Source organism: Penicilliopsis zonata (assembly GCF_001890105.1).
Source record: "Penicilliopsis zonata CBS 506.65 unplaced genomic scaffold ASPZOscaffold_2, whole genome shotgun sequence".
In the NCBI taxonomy this organism is placed as follows: Eukaryota; Fungi; Ascomycota; class Eurotiomycetes; order Eurotiales; family Aspergillaceae; genus Penicilliopsis; species Penicilliopsis zonata.
In genome coordinates, this window is record NW_019208912.1 from 1,852,327 (window position 1) to 1,865,935 (window position 13,609).

The following is a 13,609-nucleotide window of genomic DNA, read 5'->3' on the forward strand; positions in this document are numbered from 1 at the left end:
CCAGAAACCTCCGTCTCCTCCTGGTATGTCTGGTATCTCTCGGCTTGAGTCAGAGCGTCTTTTGTGTCCAGTGGAGACTGAGCGGTCAGCAGGATCGAGTATCTATCCATTCCTTCTGTCTTGGACGGTCAGCTTGGCATTCTGGGGGCCATCAAAGGGGCTTTCGCAGGACGTGTCTTGTCTGTTTCTATGATAAGGAGAGTTCAAGGTAAGTGAAGTTACTTTGGGAGGAGTCAACTGGCATAGTGAATTCGAGGCCAGTCCATGCATTATTTGGAGGTTTGCACCTAGATCAGAAAGAAAACTATGTGCTCCATATTCCTTTTTATTTTGACTACTCTCCTGTTCTCTAACCTCGAGTAGTAGAGGATCTTGAGTACGCCTCGAGGTAGCGAACCTCAGGCTGTACGGATACAACAGATCGAAACACAATAGTATCGATAATATATATCAATAAAAAAGAATGTTATCGCACCTTCCATAGCATACTTGCATCCAGCACATCCGTTTATTGCTATGATCAATGTTCTATCTTTCTAGACGAGGGCTTTCGGTGCTATATGCCTCATAATTGACTGGCCCAAGCCTTGGGTGTCTTCAGAAAGTAACACCTTGGTCGGTGTTAGGATTTAAGCCATGGGACTGCAAAGGTATAAATCAACAGATTCTTTGGCCTGATCATAGAAGAGAAGACTCCATTGATAATCACAAGACTCGAAAGTATGACTGCTATCATTTCCGCACAGTCTACAAGCGAAGAGGTGTGTGACGCCTTCTCCAGCCACATCAAAGGCAGTAGAGGTAACCAGCTATCATATTCTAAAATAAATGAGATTTGAATAACACGCTCCAGTCATCATCACTGGTGTCACATTGGGCAGTATTGGCGGCGAAGTCGCCCTCCAGCTAGCTCGTCGAGACCCTGCCATGATCGCGCTAGCAGGTCGAAAACTGGCATCTCTCCAGGAAACACAACAGGCCATCCGCTCCGTCGCACCCGATATCGAAATCAAACTGCTTATGCTCGAATTAGCCTCGCAGGTGCACAAGAGCTCCTCACCACTTACCTGGACCGCATCCCCTTCTGCGAGACGCTCATCAATAGTGCAGGCGTCATGGCTGCCCCGTACAAGGCGACGCCCGAGGGCGTGGAAATCCAGTTCGCAACCAACCATCTCGGCCGTTTCCTCTTCACGAACCTGATTCTTCCGCTGATGTTGACTGCCAGCTCGACCGTTCAGATCGTCAATGTTAGTAGCTTGGGGCATAAGAGGGGACCGGTTCGTTTCGATGATATAGCATTCGAAGTGAGTTTTATATAGACATATATCCAATATCCAAATGTTTCCTTGGCTCATGGTGCTAGGGGGGAAAGACGTATGATAAATGGAAAGCGTATGGCCAGAGCAAGACGGTTAATATGCTCTATTTGGATGAATTGGCTGCAAGACTAGGACATCGGGGCGTGAAATCAATCAGTCTCTCTCCTGGCCGCTTGTATACAGGTATCATGAGACATGTTTCGAAAAACGAGATGAGGAAAGCCAGTATTTCATGCTTTTTTTTTTATTTCCATTTGCTACCCTCTTATGTATATCTCTAATAGTGGTGATTATGATACAGGTGGGATGGGTAGTGACGGGAAACTAATTCTGGACCCAAAGCTCAATTGGAGAACGCTCACTCAGGGAGCAGCTACCATCATCAATGCAGCGTACAATCCAAGTCTCTTCGGTAGGTCACTACATCTCATGCCATGTCGGCCGGAGAACAATCAAAGAGACCGATTGGCCTCAGGCAAAAATGGATCCATGGATCGTACATGGTCAATAACCCAGTCCAAATGGACCAGGCAGAGTCGTACGCTGTCGATCCACGGAACGCGGAAAGACTGTGGTCTCTGAGCGAGAACATGGTCGGTCAGAGGTTTGTCTACTAGCAAAGATATGTATCGGAAGGACGGGATAGAGGTCCCTCTCTTCAGTTCCATCCACGAGCGGCGGTAAAGTCTAGCACCGGCGTGGACGGTGAGATGGGGGGATCATGCCACATATGTGAGCAAAGATGTTGGGCGGCTTGCAAGGATGCCGCTGCCAGGGTTGCAGTTCCAAGACCCTTTTCCATGCAGTCTGCCTGAGACTGGGAGATTTTGGAAACGAAATGCTTGCATAATACTTCCGCTTCGTCCTCCAGTGTTTGGTCATAGTCAAATTGCTCAGATCTTGCAGAGAGGTTGAGACCGAACTCATAGACCCCAAAATCTTGCATCCGAATTGACTCATCCACCTCGAGCATCTGTAGCCCTTCGCTAGCGGAAGAATAGATAACCACCATACCCAACCAGTAGAGCATCAGAAGAGGTATGGCAGAGGCATTAGGAAAAGTTATAATCGTCTGGTTGCTGCGCTGCTCATCGCATTTAGCCAAGAAGAGGGGGGTGCTGCAATTCTCTGACTGCAGCTCATGACACCATCCCAGGAGCTTTTGCTCGATATCAAAAGCCTTTCGTAGTAGCAAATCAGTAGATCGACATTTGGTCTCGCCGGAAGAAACTCGTATTTGTTCCAAGTGGCGATAGAGTTCGCCGACTTCAAACAAAACATCCATCAACTGATCGAAGCGATTATTTGAGCCGTGGTTGGCTCTTTGTGGGCACCGTTGTTCTTTGCGCGTTGCACAAGACTGAAGGAACTAGATACCAGTGTTAGCAGCGAGCACTGATATGAATCTGCTCCTGATTCTGACCACACCCACCTGAAGGGTCTGAAGGCGACGAAGATCAGAATTACTGAGAGACTGGATCGGTGGACTCAGCTCTTGCGCAAGCTGAGTTGCAGCGATGATATGAACCCTCCACGCATGCAGCTGGACCGAGGGGCCCAAGCTATACAGCTCGTACAGGCCGAGAATCATAGCAGCCCGTGTGAGGTCAGCCGGACACTGATTCCTCTGTAGCGTGCATGTCTCTTGAACAGCTGGAGAGTAGTAATGTGCGTCCTCCCGCACGAGAGAGTCAATTTGCCGGGTTTTGGCAAAATGCATCAAAGCTAGTGCAGAGACACAGTTCCGAATAAGCGGGGAATTTCCCCTGGAGAAATCTGGAAACCTTTCTACCCATGAAACCGGCGTGGTATATGCCACCTCATTTGATGCTTGGGGGGGAAGATAATCCTCCAGGAACCGACTGAGCAACTGTGCTCGCTGCTGATGTGCCACGAGCGACCGCTGTCGAGATAATAAGGTCGAGTCCGTGAGAAGAATTCTTACGCTGTCAGCCTTTCAATACCATCAATATAGATACATTTCTTAGCACTCACAGTCCCGAGAACCCCTCGCATACGGTGCCAGACCGTCGGCATCGCAGACACCTGGGCCTGGCTTTGTCGCACTACCAGAGTTAGGACATATCATCGCCACGCACAGAGAAGATCCTACCTTGACTTTCCGCTTGACGCATGTTCGACAGCTCTTTGTGTTCCAGGTACTCCTCCCCATCAGGCCAGTTCAATGATGCTGCCAAAAGAATTTGTTTTGAAGTCCGAGCAAGACAGTCGGTGAGTCTCGGATATGACGTAAGCAAGGGTCTGCCGATGACTAAGTACTATTTATCATGTGGTGACGGAGATAATAAGTTATCCCCGTGTGTCGCTCTTTCCTTCTTTGGCTTCCCTTCCTTCCTTCTTCAAAGACTGACTGAGACACAAAAACGATCCTGACAATGGACAAAGCTGCCTCACAGTCAGTCCCAAGTATCATAATGATTCACTCAGGCAAAGGTCCTAGGCTGCTGAAACATAGTCTATCTCCTGGGCAAGATGAAGCCGGCCTGCTTTATAACCGCCGCAGTCTGCAGATACTCAGCCCTCTGCTCTGACTAACTAACTCCCACTCTACAAGACAAATTTTTCCCTCCCTTCAGTACCTAGGTCTTGAAAATGGCAAATGAGCAGATCGATCCTATGGTGTTGCGCCTCGTCGACCGGAAAGGGGACGTAGCACTGGTGCTCCGAAACGCGTCGCCCCCAACCAAGATCCGCGTATCATCCAGGGCCCTGATCTCCGCCTCGCCGTTTTTCAGAGCCATGTTGAATGGACACTATGCCGAGGGTAAGCAGCTTATCGAGACTGGTCGTGCTGAGATCGAGCTGGAAGACGAGGATGACCCGGAGGCGATGGTCATGGTCCTAAAAGCGATTCACAGCCGGCACACGCCAAGATTCGAGCAGATACCACGGACACTGATGAGGGTCATCATAATCTTGGACAAATTTATGATTCCCAGAGAGAAGTTTGAACGTCAGTTGTTGGCCTGTGTTGAGACGCTGCAGCCCCCGACCGACTCAGACGAAATGACCTGCCTGGTGTGTATCGTTTGGATGCTGGGTTATCCAAGCGTTTTTGCAATGCTGGCGCGGGCTATTGTGGTAGCAGGCGTGAAACTTGATTTCACTGGATTACCGGTTCCTGGTCAAGTTGCTGGTATGATTTCCCAAACATGGCACCAGAACATGAATCTGATATGCTAGATTCTCTGAATGATTTTGGGCGACAGTTGTTGGGCAACATCGCCCATGAGTTGCAGCTTTCCTTGGATGGGTTCTCGCCACGGACCCAGAAATCTCCTTGCTGTGAACGCACCCAAAGAGACCTGCAGGAGTTCCTACTCAGGGTGAAATATAACGACGAAATGGGGCTATCCCATCTGATCGCGCGCATCCGAACGGTAACGGAGTGCACATTCCAGCCAAGGACACCACGCTGCTCTGGAAGAATACAGCTATGTAGCAGCGTGCGGCTCCGGGCCTTTGAGTATGTTCAGGGGTTAAACCTGGATACATTTGATCTGTGGCTGAAGTTACATGGCCAAGAGATCTACACCCAGACCGGGCATGACGCGGAAGGTTCCATCTTTCACTGGGCAACACATATGGTCGAGGCTATGTTGGATTTGGCGAACCCTTGATCTGCAGTGGGAATCTTTTTCTTTTCTTTTCTTTTCCTTTTCTTTTCTTTTCTTTTCTTGTTGTTGTTGTTCGCTTGACTTCCATAGAGTTATCCATCTATTGATTTATATCATGTCTGTTCTTCTTCCTGATACACCTCCTCAGCCATCGCTTTCTCCTTGATGACAAGCTGGTCCATGGGCAAAAACACAAACAAGAGGCGCGCCCAGTCGACCTCGCTCCGGTTTCGAAACGAATGCGCCGTCCCGCGCTGGATGGAGACATCTCCACGGCGCAGACGCCGGCTCTGACCCGAGTCGAGGATGAGATCGACCTCGCCCTCGAGGACAACGCCGTAGTCGAGGCTGACCGTGCGGTGCATCGGAGTTACCTTGCCCGGGCGCAGGTCGATCAGCCGGAGCACCGTGCCCTGCTGGATGGTCAGGCCCGGGGGCGTGTGCAGGAAGTCATCGTAGATGGCCACGTCGGCCTCGTCGTCGATCGAGACTGGGTGCGATATTGTCGTGTATAGCAGTGCGATGTCGCCGTCTTCCCCCGCAGGTTTGGAGGGGATGTAGTCCGGGATCTGCGAGTGGGAGAGGAAGATGGCCTGGCCGTCCGGGTCGTGTGTGGTGATGTAGCGGTGGATATCAGGGAGATCGTTTGATTTCGACATGTTTACTACAAATGCATTTGTGTATGTGTGTAGAAGAGATACTAAGGCTTTCATCTGGCGAAGAGGACTACGTATTCTTGATGACGTATCTCTGACCATGTCAACACGGCAAATTTGCATTGGACAAGTCCCTCAACAGATCCGTCCAGTCCGGCGTGCCGAAATCGACAGCGCCACCGGTCTCCATCATCTGACTCCAGAGGACTTCGAGACCTTCGTCGGTGGCGTCAGTCGACACAGAGTCGAGTACCACAGGATCGGCCAGGGGTGCAGAAAGCGGACGCGGCGGGCGCAGCAGGGACTCGGTGTCTACCCGAGCCGGAGCAGATGGCGGATGGGCGATGGATTCCTCGCATCCAGGAGCTATAGGGTTATGTTGGTTGAGATGCTTGCGCAGGACATCCATGAGGGCGTTGATGCTACTGCGCACGCTGGGCGATGCGGCCTGGGCACGGGTCAAGATACGGCAGGCGGCGAGGACCTCCTCGCGACGCTTCTCGGCCAGAACGTCGTCCCAGTTGAAGCAGATATCAATCAGAAGGATGACTGCGGCGGCAAACACGTGGTGGACGACCGTCCAGGCGATAGAGTTCCAGCCTGCCGTTGCGGGCTCTTCATCCTCTAGCAGGCGGGCGATCTCCAGCACTTTCCGTGCGGACTGTAGGCAGACGATATGCGAGTAGGAGAACCGCGGGTCGCGGGCGCCACGGATAAAGTATCCTCTGTGCAGCCGGCAGAGGCGATTGTTCAGCCCCTGCTGGATGACGCAGCGCTGCCATGCGATCGCCGGGCGGGCCTGGCACAGGCTTGCGAACCGCCGCCGGTTGGCCACGTCCAGCTTGAAGAAATCGGGTGTCTCGGCCTCGAGCTGGTGCAGTTTGCGATCTAGCTCGAGAACCTTGTCGTAGGGGACGTCTTGGCTGCTTAGGATCTCGGTCCCCGTCGCATCCACGATCTCGCGGCACACGGCTGCTAGCTTGAGCCTCTGCAGTGGGTACGACATGACGGTTGGCGTCGAGGTTGGCAGATCCGTCGGTGGTTCCTTTTCCTGCAGAGCGTCATCCTCGGTGTTGGCGGGCATCCGAGTGTTTATCTGGGCCGGGTGAATGAGATAGGTGTACTCCTGCGGGCCACTCATGTATGCCAGGAGCCTGAAAGAGATTAAAGATTAGCAAAAGAAGCGAGAGAGCGTCGAAAGAAAAGGAAAGGAAAAAAGAGAATACCAGTCGTATGCTGCGAGGTACCACCAGAGTCTACGTTTGATCTCGGCTTCCAACTCGCCCGTGCCGCGGGCTTTGCGGTCCTGCTGGTGACGTGGAATATCAACGCAGTGCAGCATGAGGCTCTTGGCCTGGAACACAATGTTTGGATGGACGAACAACAGGCCGACTAACGGCAAATTGTGAGCTTCCGGGAGATAATAGCAGACGATCATGGTTGCCTGCAAGCCCTCGAGGGTTGGGAGGACGGAGTAGTTGCCTTGGATCAAGGCTGCCCCCGTGAGAAAGATGTAGCGGTTCTCACGCCCTTCCACCTGTGTCTGGTTATTAATGGTGTTCTCTCTAGCTGCGTTTGACATATTCTGGAAGGTAAGGGCGACGGCGATGATGCTAAAGACCAGAGCGAGATGGCAAAAGTTTACGGGCCGGCCCTCGCGCACATCGGCGTAGATGCCTTGGACCAGTTTCTCGACATGACTGACCACAATCAGATGAGTCAAATGGTCAACATATCTTGTATAAAAGGCCAGCTGGGCGAGAGTGTCTGCCTCCGTCGGGAGATACTGCAGCAGGGGCACGGCCCACGGGTTTTCCACCGGCTGCAACGGCGTACCATCGCTTGCCAGCCTTGAAGAGGGGGCCCGAATCATCTTCTCAAGCCAGTCGGCGGTTATTGCCGCCTCATTGCGGTCGCTTAACGAGGGAGGCTGATCCCGAGTCTGACTTTGAGTCTGAGTCTGAGCCGGGACCTGGGCGTCTGCTCTCGCTGGCTGCGGCAGTGATGCGCCTTGGACCGTCCATTCGGGACTACTATACGCCGGTAGATCCTGTGCTACAGGTCCACCAGCCGCGTAATTGCACTGCAGACGACGCGAGGCGCAGCTGGCACAGGGCAGGCGACGGTCGCACTTGAGCTTCTTCTTGCGGCAACTGTCGCACGAGACCGGGTCCTGGCGAGGATAGCGTTTCCTCACCGTCTCACCGTCTGGCTGGAAGATGCCCTCGTTATTATTCTTTCGCTTCATCTCGCTGCCGTGGTTTCCATCTGCGTTGGATGAGAAGGAATGGTCATTCCTCTTGTCGTGCTCTGGTTTGAGGCCATTGGCCAATGGCCATATATGGACATCACGTGGGATGAGTAAGCCTGCATTGAGGCCTTAGGCATTAATGCTGGGTCAGTTGTCGACTCGGTGGCTGACTAAGCTAGTGCATAACGGGCGCACATAAATAGGATGAAGAATAAATAAAACAACAGAACAGAATAATACAGCGTTGATGATTATTACTTTCAATATAGACTAAACAATAATTCCTTGCTATATCCATATACGTATATCCATCCCTGTTGATCCCTCACAACGCCCAGGCCATCACTCCAGCGGCCAGGAGAAAACTCGCGATGGTGGCATATCGCGCCGCGGTCGCCGCGGTTCCCAGGGTAATATTCGCATCGGAGGTGGTTGAACTGTCAGTCAGTGAGAAAAAGGGATTTAATATGATAATAAAAAGAAGATAGAAGGCGGGGGTAATACTTCTTGTGTGAGTTACTACTGCTCTTATGATGCTTGGTAGAAGAACTGCTGCTGCTGCTACCATCCGAGCCATCATCATCGGAGCTGGAAGTAGAGCTGGAGCTGCTACTGGAGCTGCTACTGGAGCTGTCACTGTCGCCATCTGAGTGGCCTCCATGGCTGCCTCTTGGTAGGAGGGAGAGGCCCGGATCGGGATTGGCCAGGGAAGTAGCAGCGGCCAGGGCGATGAAGAATAAAAGGAGGGAGAGGATCTTCATGTTGGTTAGCTATTTGGATGACTGTTTAGATGGATTATAAGAGAATCAAATCGGTGATGGTTGACTAGGATCTAAAGTGGTGGATGGAGTAATCAGATTATGGTAGGATCAATATATTAAAGAAGCCATTCCATCATATCTTGCCATGCTTCGGCTATTTGATTCTCTAAGCCACAAAGTGTACTCCATAGTGACTAGAAATCATTTAGCTAGTTGAGTACGGAGTATTGTCTTGAATTATAGAGTACCTCGTATTGAGTGTGGCTGTGCTTCTGGGCGATGGTCAATAATTAATATTGACCCAATAATATTGAACGAATTTACAGTAACAAGTTCTATAGTTTCCAAAGTACTAGTAGAATAAGCAGGGCTTACTATAGTGTGGCTGAATTATGCAAGTATAGAGGACACTCAGTGTATATCTATATACCCATAATTATATCTCAAGTCTCCAGGTCAATGATAAAGGTTATAACACATTTCATATAAATTTATCAAATGTATAATATAAAATATAGATACACAGAGGCTCTATACTTGAGATGAGTACTATGTAGTATACAATTACACACTTATCAACTCATTTATATACAGAGTAGCCATTCAGTTGAAGGATAATATAACTTTAGATATCAAGTTGAATGTGTAATAATAAATAGGTAAACTGTAGTATAGATTGTATACTGTTTGTTATGCTGAGGTCCCTCCGGACACTCCGCGGACACTCCGGAGATTGTAGTTCCTTCCAAATACGTCTTCCAAACCACACACCGGAGACTCCGACTGGGACTTTCTTCTCTTCCACCACAACCAACACACTCAAGCGTTATAAGCCTCCAAGCCACCCTCACAATGGCACCAGACACAAGCCGGCACTTCCAATATCAAGATCATCTGGATCAGGATCAACCATGACGGAATCAAAGAGCCAAGAACCCGCTCCCCGTGAATTCACGTAGGTCTCTTTCTGTCGTTCCGATTCACTAAACACAAGCTAACTTGGCTTCTCTTGCTATTCTAGAACGCCAGCCATCCTCGCTGCGCTGGGTGGCTTCTGCGGCCTGTTTTGTGGCGTGGGCTTCATCAACGCGTTCGGTATCTTCGAGGAGTACTACAAGGCAAACCAGCTGGCCGCCGAGTCGGACTCGGCCATCGGCTGGATTGGCAGTGTTGCTATCCTGTTTATCTTTGGCGCATCAGTGGTCAGCGGCTATGTCTTGGATAGATTTGGCCCGGGGGTAGGAAACAAACAAGATTCCGTTCAAAAGTCAAAGGTTTTATATGAGGCTGATTGAAGGAATGTAAAATTCATAGCCCATGCTCTGTTTCGGCTCTGTTGGTCTGGTTATCGCCTTGATGATGACCTCTCTCTGCCACCAACTGTACCAGTTCATCCTGGCGCAGGGCTTGCTGCTTGGTCTGTCCATTGCCTTCCTCACCTGTCCCAGTCTGGCAATCCAGGCGCAGTACTTCCGCCGCCGGATTAGTCTCGCGATGGGGATCGTCATCTCGGGCTCGTCGACTGGCGGGGTTATCTGGCCGATTGCCATCCGGCGAATGATCGAAAACCCCAGTCTGGGGTTTGCCTGGACGATGCGCATCGTGGGGTTTATCATGATCCCTTTGCTTGCTATTGCCTGTCTCTTCACCCGTACCAACCCGAAGAAGGCAGCAACAGTAGCAGTATCAAATACAGAAACACAAATACAAACCCAGAAGAAAGATTCCGCACTCTTTTCTCTCCCCATCATCCTCTCCTGCCTATCCTTCTTCACCATCTACTTTGGCATGTTCGCCCCCTTCTTCTACACAACCGACTACGCCATCTCGCACGGCTTCTCCTCCAGTCTAGCCTTCTACACCGTCTCCATCATCAATGGCGCCTCGTTCTTCGGACGGATCCTACCCGGCCTCCTCGCCGACCACGTCGGGAAATTCAACTGCTGCATCGTCGCTGCTTTTCTCTCGGGCATTATAGCCTGCTGCTGGACTACCGTTTCTTCTGTCGCAGGATTGGTGATTTTCTCTGCAGCCTATGGATTTACTTCTGGGGTACGCGCATCCAAGTAGCCTATACATTATATATTACAAGTGCATTGTATACTGATCAACCTGCAGGCAATTCTCTCCCTCCAACCAGCTTGCGCAGCGCAGATCTCCACCCCTTCCACGCGGGGCTTCACCATCGGCCTCATCATGGCCTCTACTTCTCTCTCGTAATTCTCTCTATTCATCTAATCCTTGATTTCATGCTGACCCTCAGTGCTATGGCCGGCACACCCATTAGTGGCCAACTGATCGAATCGTACGGATACCTCTCTCTAGCACTGTATTCGGGCATCAGTCTGTTGATTGGGAGTGTGTTTCTCGCTGCGGCAAGACTGAGTCAAAATCGGAATGTGTGGGCTGTTGTTTAATAGATAGTATAACATATACATAGACAGCGATGTATTAGAAATGGTTGGTTTATTGATATATTGTATAGAAATATATATATATATATATATATATATAATATATATAGAATGCAGGCAGAGAGTGAATGAAGAATAATTGATGGTAAAGTGATGCATTATCATAGAGAGCGTCTATCAATTACATACATTATTAAGTACATGAATTAAAAAGTCGATATCACGGGCCCTGGCTTAGACCATGGTGGCGCCGACCTGGCAGCCAAGAGGACCGGTCATGTAGTTGAGGTCGGTGGTGGTGTTGTAGTTCCACCAGAAGTCAAGGTACTGCGGGTACGAGGACGAGACGTTGCAGGAGGAGATGTAATCCGGCAAGGAGGCAGAGACAAGCTCAGTAAAGTTAGCCAGGGGGCAGGAGTATCCGGGACCCGACTGGCACGAGTGGTAGGGGACGACGGCCTCATTAATGACGAGACGCACGTAGCTGCCCTCGTCGGTGACTGCGGTGGCGTTGCAGCTCAGACGCTCAATCGTCAGATGGCCGCCCATGGGCATGATGTTGCCGATGGCCCAGGGGTTGCCGAACGCAATGGTGTCCAGGGGAAGGTCCTCGGTGGGGGTGACGATGCCCAGCGCGGCGATGATGGGGGTGATGTTTGTATCGTGGGCGCTGTTCAATTAGATATCTTTTCCGCTTCTTCTCGTTTGAATTCTCTAGACTTACAAGTTCAGGTAGATGGAGCCGGCTTCCTTGGGGCCCTGGTTCATCAGGGTCAGAGAGGCGTTGAGGTAGACGGCGCCGACGGCGAGCATGTTCTTATCACCAGGACTATTCAATGAGCGATGTTTAGAAAAGGAGAAGTGAGGGAGGGGGATTACCCAGCGCAGTAGTAGTAGTAGACGTCGTTGGCATAGCCAAAGGCCACCCACTCGTCGGCAGTGAAGGCGTTGATCCAGGGTGACGAGGGACGGGCATTGAGCTCGAAAGCAGCCATAGCTGAAAAATAATGTATTAGAAAAAATCCAAAAAAAAAAAATCCAAAAATAAATAAATAAATAATAATAAAAAGAGAAACGAAAAATCAAAAACCTACTCATCAGGACAAAGATATCATCCCAGGTGACATTGAGACCTGGGTTCTGTTCGTTGAAGCGGGCAGCAGCCACGTCGAACTGGGGCATATAGTAGGTGAGCGAGTCGCAGACGGAGGTGTCGTCGTCGTAGTCGCAGGACGGGGTGAGGCTGTCGGCGCCCTGGGAGGCATCCTCGGAGATGATGTTGAGGGCGGCACCAGAGGTGTAGTTGTAGCCAAAGAAGCCCTCGCCGAATTTACGGGCGGTGTTGATGACACGCTCGTAGCCACTGGAGAAGATGGGCACGACCGAGCCGTTGTAGCCGGTCAAGAGATGGCCGTAGCGCTGGCCGTAGTCCATGCCGTGGCTGAGGCCGTCGGCCAGACCGGCGTAGGGCCCGGTGAAGGTCTCGGCCTCGTAGTAGCAGGTGTTGGGGACGTAGTAGGACCAGTCGTTGAAGAAGGTCAGATCATCCTTCCACTCGGTGATGCCCGAGGCGTACAGCTTCTCAAGGACCTCCTCGATGTCGGCGCCGGTACCGGCGGACGGGTAGCGCTCGCCGTGGCGCTTGATCATGATGACCTGGTCGACCTGGCACGAAGCCGGGGGGTCGCGGGAGATGCCAAACGACTCGCGCTGCGAGTACGGGCCGTCACCGCCGTAGTGCTTGAGGATGCTGAAGCCATCGCGGAACTCCTGGGAAAACTCCTTGAGCCCGATGTTGTAGGTGAGGGAGGCGGCGGCGGTGGTGGCCAGGCCGAGGCTGCCGGCGAGGGAAGAAACGCGAACCATGGTCTTGGTTCTGGAGATTCTGGAGATTCTTGAGATTTTGAGGACTCTTGGGATTTTTTCTTCGGTCGGAATGAGATGCTCTTATATGCAAGGGGCAGGGCAGGGGAAACCAGGGCACGGAAGCAACGGCATTCCTTCCCCTGCACGTTTCCCGGCGTGCGATCGTCATTCGACATTCCCAATTGTATTTCTCCCCAGTGGGGTGATCAATCATCCAGGCATCTGCGCGGAGAGGATGGAGGTGTACTAGGGAAGTTCTAGCTCCCCTTGTCTCGTACTGCAGTATTCGTACGGAGTAACTAGTTACATGACTGGTACACATATGTAGTACACAGTACTAGACAAGATCTTATCAATCGTCCATTGCTTACCGTGGGGCGTGGTGAATACGAGGGCGTAAAGCTTGAGTTTTAGAAGAGGAAAAGAGAAGCTGGTGGAGGTGGATGAGCTGGTGGAAAGGAAAAAGCTTCAGCTGGCAGCGACGACATGGAAGCGAGGGCCACGTGCTCAGGAACACGGCTGTCATTCATTCATCTCATTTTGATCGGCGACGCGTCATCCACCTGATGATGCTAATTAGGCCCAGAATGGAAGGCGCTGGTGGATCTTCGAGTGGGTACCTTCCTTTGTTCCTTCCTCTTAAGTCAGTGATTGATAAGAACTGGTTTGGCGTAGCAGTAACAGTATTACTATTTACTATA

The 13,609-nt window shown here is 51.2% G+C and overlaps 8 protein-coding genes across 8 annotated transcripts; 3 read left to right on the plus strand and 5 right to left on the minus strand.

Moving 5' to 3' along the window:
- Positions 1 to 722: 722 nt before the first annotated feature.
- On the plus strand, positions 723 to 1,939 carry ASPZODRAFT_149630 (hypothetical protein; the record flags this gene model as incomplete). The annotated part of the gene is made up of 7 exons (XM_022725503.1): positions 723 to 801; positions 854 to 1,041; positions 1,092 to 1,307; positions 1,367 to 1,543; positions 1,607 to 1,608; positions 1,637 to 1,738; positions 1,798 to 1,939. The coding sequence occupies 7 exons, from the start codon at positions 723 to 725 to the stop codon at positions 1,937 to 1,939; spliced, it is 906 nt and encodes a 301-aa protein (XP_022584775.1).
- A 3-nt stretch (positions 1,940 to 1,942) lies between these two features.
- ASPZODRAFT_1137767 (hypothetical protein) lies at positions 1,943 to 3,718 on the minus strand. The gene is made up of 4 exons (XM_022721066.1): positions 3,436 to 3,718; positions 3,318 to 3,388; positions 2,755 to 3,262; positions 1,943 to 2,691 (listed from the first exon to the last, which is right to left on the minus strand). Exons 1-4 carry the CDS (start codon positions 3,493 to 3,495, stop codon positions 1,981 to 1,983), a joined length of 1,350 nt encoding a protein of 449 aa, XP_022584776.1. The 5' UTR covers positions 3,496 to 3,718; the 3' UTR covers positions 1,943 to 1,980.
- A 217-nt stretch (positions 3,719 to 3,935) lies between these two features.
- Positions 3,936 to 4,526, plus strand: ASPZODRAFT_139579 (hypothetical protein; the record flags this gene model as incomplete). Its single annotated transcript, XM_022724568.1, has 1 exon — positions 3,936 to 4,526. The coding sequence occupies one exon, from the start codon at positions 3,936 to 3,938 to the stop codon at positions 4,524 to 4,526; it is 591 nt and encodes a 196-aa protein (XP_022584777.1).
- A 547-nt stretch (positions 4,527 to 5,073) lies between these two features.
- Positions 5,074 to 5,619, minus strand: ASPZODRAFT_13354 (hypothetical protein; the record flags this gene model as incomplete). The annotated part of the gene is made up of 1 exon (XM_022723297.1): positions 5,074 to 5,619. One exon carries the CDS (start codon positions 5,617 to 5,619, stop codon positions 5,074 to 5,076), a length of 546 nt encoding a protein of 181 aa, XP_022584778.1.
- Positions 5,620 to 5,719: 100 nt separating this feature from the next.
- Positions 5,720 to 7,864, minus strand: ASPZODRAFT_59320 (hypothetical protein; the record flags this gene model as incomplete). Its single annotated transcript, XM_022728839.1, has 2 exons — positions 5,720 to 6,770; positions 6,843 to 7,864. The coding sequence occupies 2 exons, from the start codon at positions 7,862 to 7,864 to the stop codon at positions 5,720 to 5,722; spliced, it is 2,073 nt and encodes a 690-aa protein (XP_022584779.1).
- Positions 7,865 to 8,105: 241 nt separating this feature from the next.
- Positions 8,106 to 8,772, minus strand: ASPZODRAFT_128895 (hypothetical protein). The gene is made up of 2 exons (XM_022722145.1): positions 8,372 to 8,772; positions 8,106 to 8,304 (listed from the first exon to the last, which is right to left on the minus strand). Exons 1-2 carry the CDS (start codon positions 8,626 to 8,628, stop codon positions 8,193 to 8,195), a joined length of 369 nt encoding a protein of 122 aa, XP_022584780.1. The 5' UTR covers positions 8,629 to 8,772; the 3' UTR covers positions 8,106 to 8,192.
- A 767-nt stretch (positions 8,773 to 9,539) lies between these two features.
- ASPZODRAFT_149654 (hypothetical protein) lies at positions 9,540 to 11,045 on the plus strand (the record flags this gene model as incomplete). The annotated part of the gene is made up of 5 exons (XM_022725508.1): positions 9,540 to 9,583; positions 9,650 to 9,866; positions 9,943 to 10,680; positions 10,747 to 10,844; positions 10,892 to 11,045. 5 exons carry the CDS (start codon positions 9,540 to 9,542, stop codon positions 11,043 to 11,045), a joined length of 1,251 nt encoding a protein of 416 aa, XP_022584781.1.
- Positions 11,046 to 11,181: 136 nt separating this feature from the next.
- On the minus strand, positions 11,182 to 13,348 carry ASPZODRAFT_128896 (hypothetical protein). The gene is made up of 4 exons (XM_022722146.1): positions 12,137 to 13,348; positions 11,922 to 12,039; positions 11,767 to 11,871; positions 11,182 to 11,712 (listed from the first exon to the last, which is right to left on the minus strand). Exons 1-4 carry the CDS (start codon positions 12,906 to 12,908, stop codon positions 11,277 to 11,279), a joined length of 1,431 nt encoding a protein of 476 aa, XP_022584782.1. The 5' UTR covers positions 12,909 to 13,348; the 3' UTR covers positions 11,182 to 11,276.
- Positions 13,349 to 13,609: the final 261 nt, after the last annotated feature.